This window comes from Nicotiana tomentosiformis, chromosome 5 (genome assembly GCF_000390325.3).
Source record: "Nicotiana tomentosiformis chromosome 5, ASM39032v3, whole genome shotgun sequence".
Classification (NCBI taxonomy): Eukaryota; Viridiplantae; Streptophyta; class Magnoliopsida; order Solanales; family Solanaceae; genus Nicotiana; species Nicotiana tomentosiformis.
The window spans coordinates 118675936-118694383 of NC_090816.1; the positions used below are offsets into that span (position 1 = coordinate 118675936).

General features: G+C 40.6%; 1 protein-coding gene across 1 annotated transcript; it reads right to left on the bottom strand.

Annotated features, from left to right (window-relative positions):
* Positions 1-13915: 13915 nt before the first annotated feature.
* LOC138893057 (uncharacterized) lies at positions 13916-17322 on the bottom strand. Its single transcript, XM_070176826.1, has 5 exons — positions 17098-17322; positions 15415-15864; positions 15034-15327; positions 14312-14652; positions 13916-14234 (listed from the first exon to the last, which is right to left on the bottom strand). The coding sequence occupies exons 1-5, from the start codon at positions 17320-17322 to the stop codon at positions 13916-13918; spliced, it is 1629 nt and encodes a 542-aa protein (XP_070032927.1).
* Positions 17323-18448: the final 1126 nt, after the last annotated feature.

Sequence of the window (18448 nt, forward strand, 5' to 3'; positions counted from 1 at the left end):
GAGCGGGCCGTTCGCCTCGGAAACAAAATGGATGTATCTATGGTTTGGCAACGTTATGATGGATCGGGACGTACACCTCGACATTTCTATAAAATACTCTTATGAAATCGTGCGTAATAATTGGCAAGAAGCCAACATATCTGTGAGCTTTTCCTAATTGAACTATGACGACCTATCTGGTAAGGTCCATTATGTATACTCTGATTGAGGAGGTAGCTACTAGCTGAGAGTTTGAGTTATTGCTGAGAGGAGGATTGTACCACGTATTATGCTTGTTACTTCATTTATTTCCTCTAATTCACATTGTTTACTTCTATTGTATCTGTCTTATTGGACCACTAGTAAGTGTCGATGTCGGCCCCTCGTCACTACTTCTATGGTGTTAGGCTAGATACTTACTTGGTATGCATTGATTTACGTACTCATACTATACTTGATGCACTTTTTGTGCAGGTACACATATATCCGGTGGTCTTTGGGCGCAGAGGCGCGGCCATTTCGGGGACTTTACCGTGAGTTGTATTTCATGTTACGATCCGCAGCCTGCATAGTCTCCATCAGAGTTATTTATATTTTCCTGTCTAACTTGTATTCCAGACAGATGTTGTATTTTATTATATTTCCTAGTTGATGCTCATGCACTTGTGACACCGGGTTTTACGGGTTCCTACGGGTTGTTCACTATTGTAATTTATGTAAATTCTAGTTCACACTATTTCATTAATAAAAATTATGATTTTAAGGTACTAGAATGAGTAATTAAATTGACTAATCACTGTTGGCTTGCCTGGCGGCGGTGTTATGCGCCATCACGACCACTAGTAGATTTTGGGTCGTGGCAGCTTAGTATCAGAGCGTTAGGTTCACTTAGGTCTCACGAGTTATGAGAAAGTCTAGTAGAGTCTTGCGGATCGGTACGGAGACGAATGTACTTATCTTCAAGAGGCTAAAGGGCTTTTAGGAGCACTTCCCTTCTTGATTTCCTCATCGTGTTGTGTGATTCCATTGGGGCTTGTGCCTTTATTTCCTTCCTACTCAATCTTATGCGACGCAAAGCGCTTGTTATGAATTGGGCGTCGAGGAGTTGTAGTGGTACTGCAGACGTGGTGCAGGATGTTTTTCCCTGCGTGTTCGGGCAGGCTATTATCGTCGCCTTGCGGAAAGATGTTCTTTTCTTCCATCTCAGTATATGTATTTTCTATAGTTTCGATAATGTGCACAAATTGCTACGATGTTTATGCATTATTATCGCACAATGTTGGTGTAATGGTAAGTTGCTCGTTTATGTGATTGAGGCAGTGAATGGCTTGAATAAAGGGTTTCTTAGTGCATGGTTAAGGGTTTCAACATTTAATTCCATTGGAGGAAAGGCAATCGGACTATAGATGTCCATATTTGGTTGATAAAGTAACGAGACTTGATATTTTTGAGCGTGGTGGAATTTTCATTGTGATGCGGTGTCGCCATCCTTGTTTGAACGCATTACGGCTCGCCGGTGTTGCGGTCTTCTTGGATTTTGTGTTCGTGGCAGGGTGTTGTGAAATGGTGCATGTGTGGTTGCCAGAGATAGCTGCGTGTAGCGGTTCAGAATCAAATTGGTATTTCTAATATTGATGGCTCGAGGAAGATGATCTTCGAAGAGGCTTAGAGTAGGTAATATTTTATTGGTTCAGGTGCTACAGAGATGCATTTTTTATTTGATGCAATAATTGGGAAGCAAAGTATGAGGGAAAACAAGGCGGGAAGTGTTTTGCGGTGGTTGAAGTACTAGCAGGTCAAATATGAGAAGCAAAGGTTGAGAGATTGCTTAAATGAGATGGTTTAACCGAAGTAAGAGTGGCAGATTAGCTTATGGATTCTGTGGTAGGATAGCCGCATGCCTTGAGAAAGTGTAGAATGGTTTGGAAATCGTGATGGAAGGTGATTTGGCCTACGGATTTTATTTGGAGTGATGATTACTGTACAAAGAAAAATTGAATATGGCAGAAAGGAGTTTGTTGGAAATGAAAAGGGGTGTGAAGATCTGATTATCGCTTTAGGTGCAATATGACTTGAGTTCAAACGGTATTGTTGAACTTTCAGTTGATGTCAATAGGGAAGGAGAAGACTTATACAACTGGTGGGCGAGCATGAGCTAAGGAGAATTTACTGATTACGTGGTAGTTGTACCCAGTGCAGCGTTGTTCGAAGATGTCGGTAAGGAATTCCATAGGTGGGTTATCTCCTATGAGTAGGTTAGCGGTGGCATGATGTCGTTGAATCTTCTGCGAGGAATATTATTGGCTACCCGGTAAGAGGTTGAGTGTGTGACTGTGACTGATGATTCAGAAGGTTCATGAAAAGTTCAACAAGAGACTTCGAGAAACTTGGCGGGTTAACGGTACGGGATCATGGTAATTTAGAAGGAGTAGTTGTTGTGGGCTATACATTATGTGATAATAGCTTAAAGATAAGCAAGAGAGCCCCACTGTTTACGATTAGATCGCGTGGTTGTCTGCTTGTGCGGTTTTTAGTTATCGGTGTGTTGGCGGATTATGTATGACTAAGAAAAGGAAATATCATGGGTAATTCAGTAAAGAACTTGATGGACATGTGCTTTATTCGGCGTTATCGATGCATGTTCAGGTTTTTGGAAAGACTCGAAGCTTATGCTTTTGTGGATGTGATGTACAAGGAAAAAAGTTTAGCCGATTGCTTCTTCGAGAGGGTGTTCATGTGCTAGTAGAGCATTGGAGTTTGGTCATATTTGGGACCAGGTCAGAGTGGGTGAATCTCGACAACGATCCTAGTAGATTCAAGAATTTAAGCGCAGTATTAGAGGAAAGGAAGAAATAGCTTCAGACTCGTGGAAGGTCTTGCAAAATGGGTGATCCAGTTAGAGATGCTATTGTGCGTGTAAGGAGGTATGAGATGAGTCATGGGTATTGAGATGGTGTGGTCTTGCGATTCGGGTCACTCGGGATGAGTACAGATAGAATTCGTTATGTTATGAATGGAGCTATCATATTTCTAAGTCAGGTCAAGGGTAAATTGAAAGAAGTTGGATCGGTTAGTAATGGTTGAATCAGCATGGTTGTGGCAAGGATCAGTTCCTTTGTTGTGTGAAGTTATACATGTGGGTTGTGGTTGTACGTGTGGGCTTGACACACCGTGACCTGATTGATTTGGGAGGTATTTGATTCAAATGGTTTTGTTGTGTAAATGGATTCTGGAAGAGTTATAATGGTTTAGATCACGACTCGAGGTTGTATTTTATGTGATTTGGAAAGTTAGTTGTGTGTTGCATGGGCACTTCGGGAATGAGCTAAGTGAAAGGTTTCTAGCCAATTGAGTGTTTATTCTACCGGTAGTCTAGGAGTTAAGATGAATTCTTATATTCTCGCGTAGCGGCGTGATAGGTGCAGTGAGCGACATGGGAATTTGAAAGTTGAGGACCAAGGTTGCAGCTCGGTATTGACAAGAATGTCAAGAGCTCGGATGAGCCGGGAAGAATTAGATGTTCAGAGTAAGATGACATTATCATAGTGTCGCTTGGGAATGGTGTTCTGTGGAAGGAGCATTGTGTATTGATTCGCGGATTCTTGATCTACTTTACAGAATTTGTACGGTTGGTGGTATGGATGTGCGAACTTGGCTACCTGGGAAGAAGGTCGCGGGAGCATCCCCCACGGGGATATTGTATGAGTTTGACATGCTAGTCACTTGATTGTTAAAGATCGAAACCAAGTACAGAGATTTTTGGTACTATCGTTAATGTGAGATTTTATGCCTGAAATGCGCTCTATTACTTTGGTTGAGCTGTAGGGGTTGTGCCGGATTGAGACGACTTGATATTTCACACATGTGTTGAGTTCCCGTGTAGCTTGTGGTATCATATGAGAATGATGGCTCTCGAGATGCAGGTAATTTATCGCGCCTTAGTCGTGCTTGGGTTTTGTGGTGTATTGCGCTATCCGTCTCCCCCGAGTTGTATTTTTGCACTTGGCGTGCTTGTGGCCGATAGTCGGTATTCTGTAGGTAGAAGCATTATGGCTTGATGGGTATGTCCTTATTTATTGTTATGAGTGGATTGGGTGGCACGCCTCCACGGGTACGTTATTTGGATTGGGTTTCACGTCGCAACGGTATCATGTTTGGATCGGGTTGCATGCTGCAACAGTGTTATATTGAGTACGGTTCCCTATATCTATCCCTGCATATTTTTGTTTCTCATTCTCTGAGAAGGGTTCATAACATCTGTTCAACCGTTTTATTCGTTACGCGGGCTGGGTAATTCTTTTCCAGAGTCCATCCCTCCTTATGTGTCATATTCGAGTTGTAGCTTATTGGCGCATTGATGGCGTCATATGAGATCTGAGTCAGTATTTGAAGTGTCTTGTTTCCTAAGCAGCTTGTACTAGGTGAGACAAGATTATCGGACCTGAAATTTGTGCAATTATATATATATATAAGGTGCATTAAAGGTAAAATATCGTTAATCAGTTCGAAATGAGGAATGGTTCTTGTCAGAAGGAGAGACTCCATAAATTATTGATTCGGCATGTGGTTATGAGTTTCTACACGTCTTTTTCCATCATGGCGGTATTGCGAGAGTTGGAACAGGATCTGTATATGTCATGAGATGTATTGCGGGCATCCAATTTGTGAAATTACAGCTATTGTGGTCGGAGGATGTTATCATGGGCAACTGACTTATGTGGTGCATGGTGTGATTTTAGCATAGCTGCATGATCATGCTTTGGCACAATGCGTAGTGATTGGTACGGTGTTTATGTGTTAGAATCAGGCCTTGTAAAGAAACTCGAAAGTCAGAACTTGGTTCTAAGGCTTGTTAGCTAAGGTTATAGAGAGGATTTTTAGTCTTGGCTCGAGCTAATGTATTCAACTGAAATGTGGTGGCATGGGTAGGTGTACGAGGTGTTAAACAATGACTTTGGAAAACTACAGAACAGTTCTTAGCACGTTCGAGGATGAACGTATGTTTAAGTGAGGGAGAATGTAACGACCCGACCGGTCGTTTTGAGCTCTAGCACGTCGTTCAGCGGTTTGAGACCTTGAGTAGCTTCACTTCAGGTATTGTGATGTACGTGTGATCGGAATTGACTTGTGAGTAAACGACCTCGGAATCGAGATTTGAAGGTTCCAACGGGTTCGTATGATGATTTTTGGTCTTAGGAGTGTTTCCGGATATTGATTTGGAGGTCCGTAGGTTATTTCAGCGTCAATTGGTGGAAGTTGGAAATTGGATGATTTTTGGGAAGTTTGACCGGGAGTGGTGTCACACCCCTTTTCTACCCCCCAAAAGATAATGTGTGTTGATTGTGGGTTAAAGAGTTTTTTCAATTAAAGTGACAAACTTGAGTAGGGTTTATTTTATTGTTCAGAGTCGCCGCCACTTGGAATTGATTTTTTTTTTTGGTGTTTCAAGTCACCTTTTATTTGAATCCCTAGTCAAAGGAAGGTTTGACTCTATTATTATTGGTCTGCGAAAATAAAGTTCAAGTAAGGAATTTTGTTGATCGGGGAGAAGGTGTAAGACATTCTCCGAGTCCCGTGGTTCTAGCACGGTCGCTTTATTAACGTAAAACTTGGTTTGAATTGATTTTGGACAAACTGTGATTTATATAATTTTCATGTTTTACCTATCCGCTTTTAATACTTTCTTTATTAGAATTGATAAAGAGTAAAAGAATATTGTAATCACACTACGCAAGCGAATGCGTAGTCATGACAAGGATTATTAGCACACTATGACTTTTGGGAAAATTACTACATTTAAGAAAATTAATTTTTTTTTGAAATTTATTAAAAGTTAATTATCGCGCTACGCAAGCGATCCGTGAAGTTATTGAACTAATTTATTGAATGTTATGGTGTGAGGTTATTGAACTAATTTATTGAATGTTAAACTTCATGCTACGCAAGCAATCCGTGAAGTTAAAAACACGCCTACTAATTGCCTAGCGTTTAAATTAATTTATTTGTTAAAACTATTTATTTAATAAAGACACCTAGTGTTTAAAAGACTGAGTCAAAACTTGTTTACTACTTTAAACTTGACAAATTTAAATTTTCCAGTAGCCTTGATGTTAAAAAAATGGCCAGCAAATTTAAACCAAAGGTGATAGTGGTCTAAAATATTCTTAAAATTAATGTAAACCCAACTAGGACATGTAGCTAAAAATAATGCATTAATGAACATGGACTTCTAGACATATAACTAAGAAAAAAAAACATATGCATCAAGCTCAACCAAACAGAAGTTCAAAATAGCAATAACACATTTAAGAAATTCTTTCACCGGTTCTCTCCTCTCTCCCGCACACTCATCACATACTATTCCCCAACTTCATTTCGACTTAACCAAGAAGAGAAGTATTACTATCAGTTATTTTTAGCACTAAGGGAAAAATTAAAATGACAACACCACAAATACATAAAACCAAGGCAAAAGGAAACTAAACTCTACATAATAATTCTAAAAGATGTTTCTTTTCCTTAACTAGATACACTTAACATAATGTTATTTGAGCGACACATGTAAAGAAAAATTGAAGATCAACCAAATATTACAGATGGACATGCTGAAATATGACTATATGAATAACATGCTAAACATTCATTTATTTCAGTAAAGCACATCAAGCGTATCCATAGAGCTGAAAAAGAGCCATATCCTCATCCATTGAATATAAAAATCTGCATTGCAAAGTTTAAGAAAATACATGGATTGCAGAAAATAAATACAGCAGTGAAGAAATAGAGCTCAGCAGAAAAACAAATAGCAGCAAAAACAACAGAAAACAACAGCAGTTTCGTGTTTAAACAACCCGAAAACCTTAGAAGAAACCCAGAACAAGCTCTAAAGAAAACTTATACTTTTCTAAAAGTTTGCACTCTAAAATTTATTCGCAAAGATCACCATTTCAACTTACTAAAGGGTGCTTTAGTTGCTGATTTTTTACTCTCCAAATTGTATTTTTAGGGTGTAAAGACTGTCCAACAAATGTGTGATCCAATATGCTCAAGTGAGGGAATAGCAGCCCCCTTAAATAGGCAAATAAAGACATTTTTTGGGACAGATTTTGGTTCCCCAAAAATCTATCCAAAAGACTGACTTTGTATGTTAAACACTGTTAAAAATCTGTCTAAAATATGAAAGGACAACCTAAAAATCTGCTATGTCAGAAGCAAGGAGAAACAATATCATTTCAGCCACCCTACTAGTAAAAGGTAGGCTAATATTACCCTATTTTGTGATAAATAAACTTAAACTTCAGATTTTAACCATCAACACCAAACTACTTGCTCAAAACAAATCAAACTTAAACAACTATGGACTGATAAAGTATGAACCAAACTAAAAATATAATCGAACTAAGTATTCAAACTAACTTGATTGGAATGAATTCGATTTTTGCAAACTAATTACTAAACAAACAACTAAATTCACAAACTAAATACTCAAACCAGAACGAGCATCATTAACAATCGGACAACGGCTAAATAAGTGAATGATTTCCTAGATCTAAAATTCAAGGAGTTTGAGGGGTTTTTGAAGGAATTGGTTTGGAGATATGGGAAGATGAGGTTGTGGAGATTACATGGTGTTAATTTGGAGGTGTTTAGAGATGGTCCGCCGCCGGTGGGTGATTTCCGGGGGCGAGGGCAGCGGCAGAGAGAAGAAAGAGAATAGAGAAAGAGTTATGGGGAAAATGAGGTAATTTTTCAGATTTTTGAGGCTTTAAATACCTCTTGAGAGATCAAATATGGACCACTAGATCAAGGGATGATCAATGGGTGAGATTTGATCTTGGGTCACTTAATGAAACGGCGTAGTTTTGAGGCAAAACTACGTCATTTCAGACCCTTTCAAGGGCACCCCTTATCTTGCACTTTTGGTCACTTTCTATTTCAAATTTGGCCCAATTTCTTTCTTAATCCTACTTATTAAACTAAATTTACACAAACAAATAAATTAATTAAGTAACTTATTCAAATGATCAATTAACTAGATTAATTCACCAATTGAATAGTTAGTTAATTCCTAAAATGCACAAATAAAGAAAGAACTATTTTTTGGTATTTTTATGATAGGAAATATGCAATCAAAGACACAAAAATTGGGAAAAATAATTAAAGCAACAAAACACTAATGACTTTAGGAGGTGTTAAAACAGTAAAAAAAATTAGGTATTCAGAGCTTCCCCTCTTTGCTGGAGAACATGAAGAGTTTTCGTGCAAAGAAAAGTGAATACCATGGCTAATTTTTGCTCACATATCACTCCAATGAAAGCACTTTTTAAAAAAAATGGTGACCGAACCCTGCTTCCGAGGTTGCCTACATATCCTTGTTTAGAGGAATCAGGTCAGTGTATTTCTGGGAAAATTTGGTAGCTAGGACTACCAGACACTAGATTTAAGACTGTTGTTGTTGTTGTTGTTGTTGTTGTTGTTACTGTTACTTGTTGCTTACATCAAAAGGAAAAGAGAAGAGAACTACATATGTCTACAAACTAAGAGTTACAAAATTCCTAATCTATGTGTCTTGTGGAGTCAAATCTTGATTCTTGACCTGCTTGCTTGTGTTGATCTTATATTGGATCTTGATGCTCTTTGAGGAAAAGATCATGGCTCATTCTCGCTTGTTTTCTTTACGGATCAGAATTCGAGAAAATGAAACTCGAGAAGCTGGGCTGCTGACACATTATCCAAGCTAACTCCAACTATCTTGTGACTGAAAGACTTCTTTATTCTGATGAGAAAGCTGAAACTGCAAGCTTTAATCGTCATTTATGCTATGCGACGGGGCCTGCAAAGCCATCAAAGACGAACAAAACGAATAAAATTTTTCTGCCCCAGTTTGGCACTAGGAAAATTTTGTGAGTTAGAGAAAGCTATAAAGTATCTAATTTGTTGAAATGATGACAACGGGAGTAGTATAAACTAACTATGTGAGGATATGCAACCACGAGGGGAAGTAACTTATGTTACCAAAGAAAATGGAATTAGAGGATGGTACCCTGTATTACTGAATAGGAAAGTAACCAGGGGTTGGCACCATGTATTACAATGAGGGAACGTAACCAGGGGTCGGAGGCCCTGTATCACCAGGAAGGAATGTAACCAGGGGTTGGTACCCTGTATTACCGAAAGGAAATATAACCAGGGGTTGGTACCCTATATTACCGAAATGAGTGTAACCAGGGGTTGGTACCCTGTATTACCGAAAGTAATGTAACCAGGGGTTGGTACCCTGTATTACCGAAAGGAGTGTAACCAGGGGTTGGTACTCTGTATTATAGAAATTAGTGTAACCAGGGGTTGGCACCTTGTATTACTGAAAGGAGTGTAACTAGGGGTTGGTACCCTGTATTACTGAAAGGAGTGTAACCGGGGGCTGACACCCTGTATTACTGAAAGAAGTGTAACCAGGGGTTGGCGCCCTGTATTACTGAGAAGGAATGTAACCAGGGGTTGGTACCCTGTATTACATAAAGGAGTGTAACCAGGGGTTAGTACCTTGTATTACTGAAAGGAGTGTAACCAGGGGCTGGCACCATGTATTACTGAAAGGAGCGTAACTAGGGGTTGGTACCCTGTATTACAGAAATGAGTGTAACCAGGGGCTGGCACCCTGTAATACTGAGAAGGAATGTAACCAGGGATTGGTACCCTGTATTACAAAAATGTAACCAGGGGTTGGCTCCCTGTATTACTGAAAAGGAAATGTAACCAGGAGTTGGTGCCATGTATTACAGGAAAGATGTTGAATCCCCTGGGCGAAAAGGTTCTACCTAGGTTAAACTACAAAAAGCAAACCTGGGAGAAGAGTACTTCTACCCGAAAACATGAGTTGGAACCCCCTAGGTGAAAAAATTCTACCTGGGTTAAGCAACGTATAACAGCATGAGCGAAGACTACTTCTACCCGAAAATATGAGTTGAATCCCCCTAGGCGAAAAAGTTCTACCTGGGGTAAGCTACAAAAAATAACCTGAGCGAAGAGTACTTCTACCCGGAAAATATTAGTTAGATCCCCCTAGGCGAAAAGGTTCTACCTGGGTTAAGATACGTAAAACATCCTGAGCGAAGAGTACTTCTACTCCGAACTATGAGTTGGATCCCCCTAGGCGAAAAAGTTCTACCTGGTTTAAGCTACGAAAATGGGAGGTATGAACAGTAATTATGCATGCTGCAAATAAAGGAAAGTGGAGATTTTGAGGAAACTTACCTTTGGTGACATTCTCCCTTTGAGAATCGCCATTCTGCACTACTTTGATCCTGCTTCAAACAAAGAAAAATTTGTGAGTTTTTAAGGTGGTGGTCGGTTTGTGGCCTTGATGACCTGATTAGTTTGAATTCACCACTCCGCTGTCGAAGAACTGATTTTTTCAGTGTGGAACTGAGGTGCCTGGATACTCTGTATCGCTTTTTGGAGACATTATCTTTTTGACGTTGCCCATGGCTGTTTCATACCCGGATGTCCATGGTACCGCTAATCCTTGTTCCTAAGGCAAGGCAATTTTCTTTTAAAATCAAACTTAGTTATCTTGAACCCAGAACCAATTTGTGTTTGTAGTGCTTATCAACTTTTCCCATGAAGCAAGTCTTGCTTAGGCGACCTTTTCAGTTTCTTTGAGACACATTGTCCGCCTTATCAAAAGAGATCACAGATGGATTCCTGCCTTCGACAATGTCATATATGCTCCAAATTATGCTCGGTATTACGGGGAAACTGTAGCTAGTTTTGCAGCCATTTTGCTTTTCTTTTGATGCAGGATTAGATCGAAAGGGAATCAAAGAAAAATTATGGAAAAGAGTAGAAGAGCAATTGGAAGTGAAAAAGGAATTGTGTCTAAACAAAAGGTGTCCCTTTCGAGGAGTGAAATAAGAAGACTTATCTGGAGATATGTGTCAACTTCAATGAATTATGACATGTATTTTGGACTGGACGCCTGATCCGTCTGAGCTGTCTAATTCTCAAAATACATCACAAATGTTCATCTTGAAACTGTCTTGGTTGTGCTCATGTCGGAGCATCGAAGACACTCATTCGGCTAGTAACTCCCTTTGCGGGTTTTCGCTAACTGACATCTCTCATTTCTCTAATCACCGTCGCCTTATGGTGCCCATCTATTTTTTACTAATAAGACTCTCTCATTTCTATGCTCATTGTCGCCTTACAGTGCCTATACGGGTTTTCACCGATAAGACTCTTAAGATACGACATGCGGAAGGTTGCCCATTGCCCCTGGCATGGGGACTTCAAGTATTCTCAAAGATCGAACGTAGTTCAATAACTCGGAATTTTTTTTGTTTGAATTGTTTTTTTCTTTGATCCTTTTTTTTTTTGCTTTTGTAAGTACATAGGTTCAAAAAGTGGAAAACAAGGAAGACAAATACTGCTTTAAAGGGGTAACAAAAGGGTGACACTTATTTGGAATATCGAGCAATGATAGCCTTCATCATCTTGATCTAAGAAAATCGTACGTGAATGTTACACATTGGGTATATATCAGACATAATATCTTTTGATTCCATCTGCATTAATAGTCATATTTGGTACCTGTCCTTCTTCATCTACCAAGTGTAAGGCCCCTTTTGGTAACACTTTCTTGATGATGTAGGGTCTTTTCCAGTTTGGGGCGAACTTTCCTTTAGCTTCTACTTGGTGTGTAAGAACGTGTTTCAGAACGAGTTGTCCTACCTCAAACTGCCTTGGACGCACTTTCTTGTTGTAAGCGCGTGCCATTATTTGCTGGTATAACTGGCCAAAGCACACTGCTGCTAGCCATTTTTCATCAATCAACATTAATTGTTCTAATCGGGTCTTTACCCATTTTGTATCTTCAATCTCTGACTCCACAATGATCTGAAGAGAGGGAATTTCAACTTCATCCGGTATTATAGCTTCGTCCCATAAACCAACAGATAAGGAGTTGCACCAATAGATGTGCGAGCAGTCGCGCGGTATCCTAAAAGAGCAAAAGGAAACTTTTCATGCCATTGTCTGGAACCTTGGATCATTTTCCTAAGAATCTTCTTGACGTTCTTATTTGCCGCTTCAACGGCTCCATTGGCTTTTGGCCGATAAGGGGTTGAATGGTGATGCATAATTTTAAATTGCTCGCATACCACCTTCATCAAATGACTATGAAGATTGGCTGCATTGTCAGTGATAATGGTCTTTGGGATACCAAAGCAGCAGATGATGTTGGAATGAACAAAGTCTACCACTGCTTTCTTAGTGACTGCTTTGAAAGTGACGGGCTCCACCCACTTGGTGAAGTAATCAATTGCAACCAAAATGAATTTATGCCCATTTGAAGCCTTTGGCTCTATTGGCCCAATAACATCCATTCCCCAAGAAACAAAAGGCCAAGGAGAGGACATGGGATGCAACTCTGAAGATGGCGAGTGAATCAGGTCACCACGAATCTGGCATTGGTGACACTTGCGAACAAAACTAAAGCAATCTCGCTCCATTGTAAGCCAATAATACTCTGCTCGCAGAATATTCTTCGCCAAAACATATCCATTCATGTGAAGTCCGCATACCCCCGAATGCACTTCACTCATGATCCGCTCAGCTTTTGTGGCATCTACGCATCTCAACAAGTTCAAATCTAGGGTCCTTTTGTACAAAATTTCCCCATTCAGGAAGAAACCGTTGACGAGCCATCTTATAGTTCTTTTTTGATCTCCCTTGGCATGTTCTGGGTATTCTCTTATTTTCAGGAATCATTTTATGTCATGATACCATGGTTCACCATCTGGTTATGTGTCAATTGTATTGCAGTAACTGTGTTGATTCCGAACTTGGATTTCTAGTGGATCAATATGAGTGTTTCCCGGATAAGGGAGCATCGAGGCTAAAATAGCCAAAGTATCGTCTAGCTCGTTGTGAAACCTGGGAATGTACCTTAACTCGATGGATTTGAATCTTTTGATCAAATCTTGTACACATTGTCTATATGGAATAAGCTTGATGTCTCGAGTCTCCCATTCGGCTTGGGCTTGCCGGATAAGCAAGTCAGAAACTCTCCCATAACCAATAGTTTATGCACATCCAGATCGAGGGCCGTTTTCAAACCTATGATACATGCTTTGTATTCTGCTGTATTATTGGTACAGAAGAACCGAAGTTGGGTCGATGCAGGGTAATACTGTCTAATAGGTGAGATGAGGATTACCCCGATCCCAACTCCTTTAATATTGACAGCTCCATCAAAATACATTTTCCATACAGGGTTGTCGTCTAGAACTACTTCCTCTATTAAGTTGACTTCTTCGTCTGGGAAATATGTGGTAAGTGGCTTGTACTCATCATCAACTGGATTCTCTGCCAAATGATCGGCCAAAACCTGTGCTTTCATCGCGGTGCGAGTGACATAGACAAAGTCGAACTCTGTGAGCAGGATTTGCCATTTTGCGAGCCTGCCAGTGGGCATTGGATTTTGGAAGATATACTTCATAGGATCCATTCTGGATATGAGGTAAGTAGTATAGGCCAAAAGATAATGTCTCAACTTCTGAGAGACCCAAGTCGAGGCACAACATGTCCTTTCTAAAAGGGTGTACCTAACCTCATAATTGGTGAACTTCTTACTCAAATAATATATTGCTTGTTCCTTTTTGCCTGTTGCATCATGTTGCCCCAGAACACATCCAAAGGAATTATCCATCACCTATAGATATAAAAACAAAGGCCTACCAGGTTCAGGTGGGACCAGTACATGGGGTTTTGACAGATAATCTTTGATCTTGTCAAAAGCATTTTGGCAATCGTCCGTCCACTTGATAGCAGCATCCTTTTTCAGCAACTTAAATATGGGCTCGCACGTGGTTGTGAGCTGAGCAATGAACCTACTGATGTAGTTCAACCTCCCAAGAAAATGCATGACTTCCTTTTTTTACTTTGGGGGTGGCAGATATCGAATGGACTTTATCTTAGATGGATCCAATTTGATGCCTCTCCGGCTGACTATAACATCGAGGAGTTTCCCAGATAGAACCCCAAATGTACACTTGACTGGATTAAGTTTAAGGTCATACCTTCGAAGTCGTTCAAAGAACTTTTTCAAATCGCGCAAGTGATCAGCCTGTGTCTTTGATTTTATGATGACATCATCAACATATACTTCAAGCTCTTTGTGCATCATGTCGTGGAAAATGGTAGTCATGTCTCTCTTGTAAGTTGCCCCTACATTCTTCAAACTGAATGGCATGACCCTGTAACAATAAGTACCCATGGAGTGATGAAAACGGTCTTTTCTGCGTCATCCTCATCCATTAGAATCTGGTAGTACCCAACATAGCAATCCACGAACGACTGTATCTCATGCTTTGCGCAATTATCTACAAGAATGTGGATGTTTGGCAAAGGAAAATTATCCTTCGAACTCGCTTTGTTCAGGTCTCTGTAGTCAATACAGACTCTAGTTTTTTCATCTTTCTTTGGCACAGGCACAAAATTTGCCACCCAGGTGGTGTATCGTACGGCTCTGACAACATTGGCGCTCAATTGCTTCATTATTTCCTCTTTGATTTTATCACTCATGTCCGTTTTAAATTTTCGTTGCTTCTGTTGGATTGGTGGAAAATCTGGATACTTGGGAAGCTTATGAACCACTAAATCGGCACTTAAACCCTGCATATCATCATAAGACCAAGCAAACACATCTCTATACTCAAATAAAAGTTGAATCAAGGCATCTCTGGTTTTTTGTTCAGTGTGAATGCTTATCTTTGTCTCTCTGACTTCTTCAGGACCTCCGATATTAATTGGCTCAGTTTCATTGAGGTTGGGCCTAGGCTTGTTTTCAAATTGTTCCAACTCTCTTTTTATTTCATCAATGTTTGCGTGCGCCGAGGAATTTTGACCCTCTTTGAATTGTGGCTTGACAAAAGTGTAGAAAATATGAGGGATAGGTTGCTGCAAAACCCACCCATGCTTTTTGCGGTGCTTGGCTTTATCTTCGTCTGTTTGTGTTGGCCTGAAGCCTAAACCAAAATTACCCATGTTACTGACCAGAGAAATGGGTTTTGAAATTCCTTGCATTGATGTCCTCAAGTCGTTTCCTGGCTCATAACCTTGCCTCATCATAAGTGCAACCACCATTACAGATGTGGCAGAGAGACGAGGATGCAGGATGGGCTTTCCTTCCTCAACATGGTCCACAATAACCACTTTGAAATCCTGATAGACAATAGACTCACATCCTTTCTTGGCCTCAATACATGGGATTAACGGGTCTTTATAAATGGATGACTCGTCTTCTCCGTGAACAATAATTTCTTGCCTGTCATGCTCAAATTTGAGTATCTGATGCAAGGTGGATGGCACAGCTCTGGCTGTATGGATCTATGGTCTTCCAAGAAGAAAATTATAAGAAGTTTCCATGTCCACTACTTGGAAGACAATTTCAAAATCAACAGGCCCAATCGTCATGGTGAGGTTGATCTCCCCAATAGTATCTCTCGCTGAGCCATCAAAAGCCCGGATATGAACATTGCTGGGTCGGATTTTGTCCGTATTGATCTTCATGCTATGCAAGGTAGAGAGAGGACATACATCTACGCTCGAGCCTCCATCAACCATGACTCGCTTTACATAATGCCCCTCACATTTGACAATAAGGTGCAAAGCCCTATTGTGCCCGGCTCCATCATCCGGAAGTTCATCATCAACAAAGAAGATTCTGTTCACCTCAAAACATCTGTTGGTCATCTTCTCTAACTGATTCACGGTGGTCTTCTCTGATATATATGCCTTGTTCAGGATTTTGATTAGTACATGAGCATGTTCTTCTGAGTGTATGATCAAAGATAAAAGAGATATTTGGGCAGGAGTCTTTCTCAACTAGTCAATTATTGAGTAATCATTAAACTTTCATCTTTTTTAAAAACTCCTCTGCCTCTTCTTCTGTGGCTGGTTTCTTTATTAGAATTTGGCCTTCTCTAATTTGCTTGGCCTTCCTCAACTCTTCTGGAGAGTAACACCTCCCTGATCGAGTCAAACCTCCAGTTTCCCCCACATATTCTATGATTTCCTTACCTTTGTAGGTTATTACAGTTTTGTTGTAGTTCCAAGGAATGGTTTTCGTGTTTGTCACACGAGGTTGTACGAAAGGTTTGATTATGATCGGATCTGTTATACCCTTCGTACCACCCTGATTCTGCTTTGTGATGGGGTGACCTCTAAGGACATACAACTTTGGGCTTGGAACATTGGAGCGAACTTCCAACCTCGAGATTTTTGGAACAAATAAAGTTGCCTTCCCTAAGCTCTGGGCGCCTTTCACAATCAATGGTATATCTCGGCTTGGACTTACTTCCAATCATGTTCCTTCTTGAATCGTTCCCACTATAATTTTTGCTCGGCCAATCGGCTTGTATTCTTGATCTCGGCCGATCATTCCTACAAAATGAGCATCGTTGTGTGCTGGCAGTGGGTTGTTTGTAATGTTAGGAGGTCTTCACCATTTGTTACCACACTCAACGTTTTCGCGATGAGTCTTTCTATGGCTCTTTTCAGAGTCCAACAGTCATCAGTGCTATGCCCTGGGGCACCTAAATGATATTCACATCTAGTATTTGCTTGAAATCTATGTGAATCGGGATGCATATGGTGGGGAGCAATAGATCCAATCACACCCATCTGCTTTAGCTTCTGGAATAGACTAGAGTATGATTAAGCCAATGGAGTGAATTTTTCCACCGGCCTCTGCTCTCGACCATAATCCTGCTTGGGACGAGCATTGTAGGGTTCCCAAAAATTTTGCTGCTGAGGTCGGGAGATCCTTGGAGTTGGTGCCCGTACTTGTTGATTAGGAGGCAGAGCATATGATTGGGCATTAAACACTGTATATTATGGTGGGCCCACAGAGTATTGAGTAATTGGCGGGGGATAACAATGTTGAGGGTAGCTGGATTGCCCTTGCTGAACTTGCACATAAGGGTGCGATGCCTCTTTTTGAACTTCCCTAGATCCGAAAGTCATCATGGACCCTTCATCTCTCTTCTTTCTATTTGCAAAACTTCCCGACCCATTTTGGATAGCTTGGGTGGTGGATTTGAGAGAAGCTTGACTTACAATTCTGTCAGTCTTGAGGCCATTTTTGACCATCTCTCCTATTTTGATCGCTTCCGCAAAAGGTCTACTCATTGCGGACATCATGTTCTGAAAGTAATCAGGCTCCTGAGCCTCCAGAAAAATAGTAATTAACTCATGGTTATCCATGGGTGGCTTAACTCTGGCCGCTTGCTCCCTCCACTTGATTGCATACTCCCTAAAGCTTTTAGTCGGCTTTTTCTTCATATTGGACAGGGAATTGTGATCCGGCGCAATATCAATGTTGTATTGAAATTTTTTGACGAAGGCCTAGGCCATGTCGTCCCAAACATGCCATTGAGAGATATCTTGGTCAATGAACCATTCAGAGGCTACCCCCACAAGACTTTCCCCAAAATAAGCCATCAACAATTCTTCTTTTCCACCTGCACCCCTCAGCTGGTTGCAGTACCTTTTCAAATGGGCAATAGGGTCGCCATGTCCATCATACTTCTCAAATTTTGGGGTCTTGAACCCTGGTTGCAAATGGATGTAAGGGAACATACACAAATCACTGAACGAAACACTTTTGTGACCACCTAGTCCATGTATGTTCTTTATGTTTTGTTCAAGACTTTTCATTTTCCTGGCCATCTCATCCGGCTCAACCGTCTTGGCAGGCTTTTCATTTTCCACTGGTGACTCGTACTGAGAAGTTTGATTATATGGAGCTGAGACCCCGAAAGCCATATTTGGAGAGTAGTATTGGCCATCATAAACATGAGATGGTGGCTCGTTGATTGGCCTCATCACAGGAGGTGGAGGAGGGAGTGTGTATACCGATACGCCAGACACGACTAGTGGAGTGTTCCTGACCGGTGTGACTGGAGGTCACACATTAGAGGTACCAGGAGCAGCGTGAAGGCTGTAGTTTGGTACATACCCTGGTGGTAGAATGTGGTCGCTCGTTGTATGGAGCGATGGTTGAGTAGTTAGGGGTACGGTGGAAGTTTCCTCTGAGGGACCCTGGGGTGGAGGCTGACCAGACACCCAAGCTTGATATACATTAGACAATTGTTGTCTCAATTTTCTTATTTCCTCCGACTCTTGTTCAACTGACTGACCCTGGAGGTCATCACTGATTAGCTCGATCTCATCATCATTGGCCATTACTATTGTTCCCTTAGATATGGTGAAGTAATGGTGTGTTTCCAGTTTCACCACAAACCAACCACCTTAAGCTTACTATATAAGAGACATCAAACGTGTTAGGGTTAAGCATTTTATAGATATGAATCACACGTAATGTGTCATGCTCCTATCATTGTCACTATTTCTAACATGCTTTTGGAGGCTTCATATTTCATTCCGGCTTTTGAGGTTGCTTCTTATT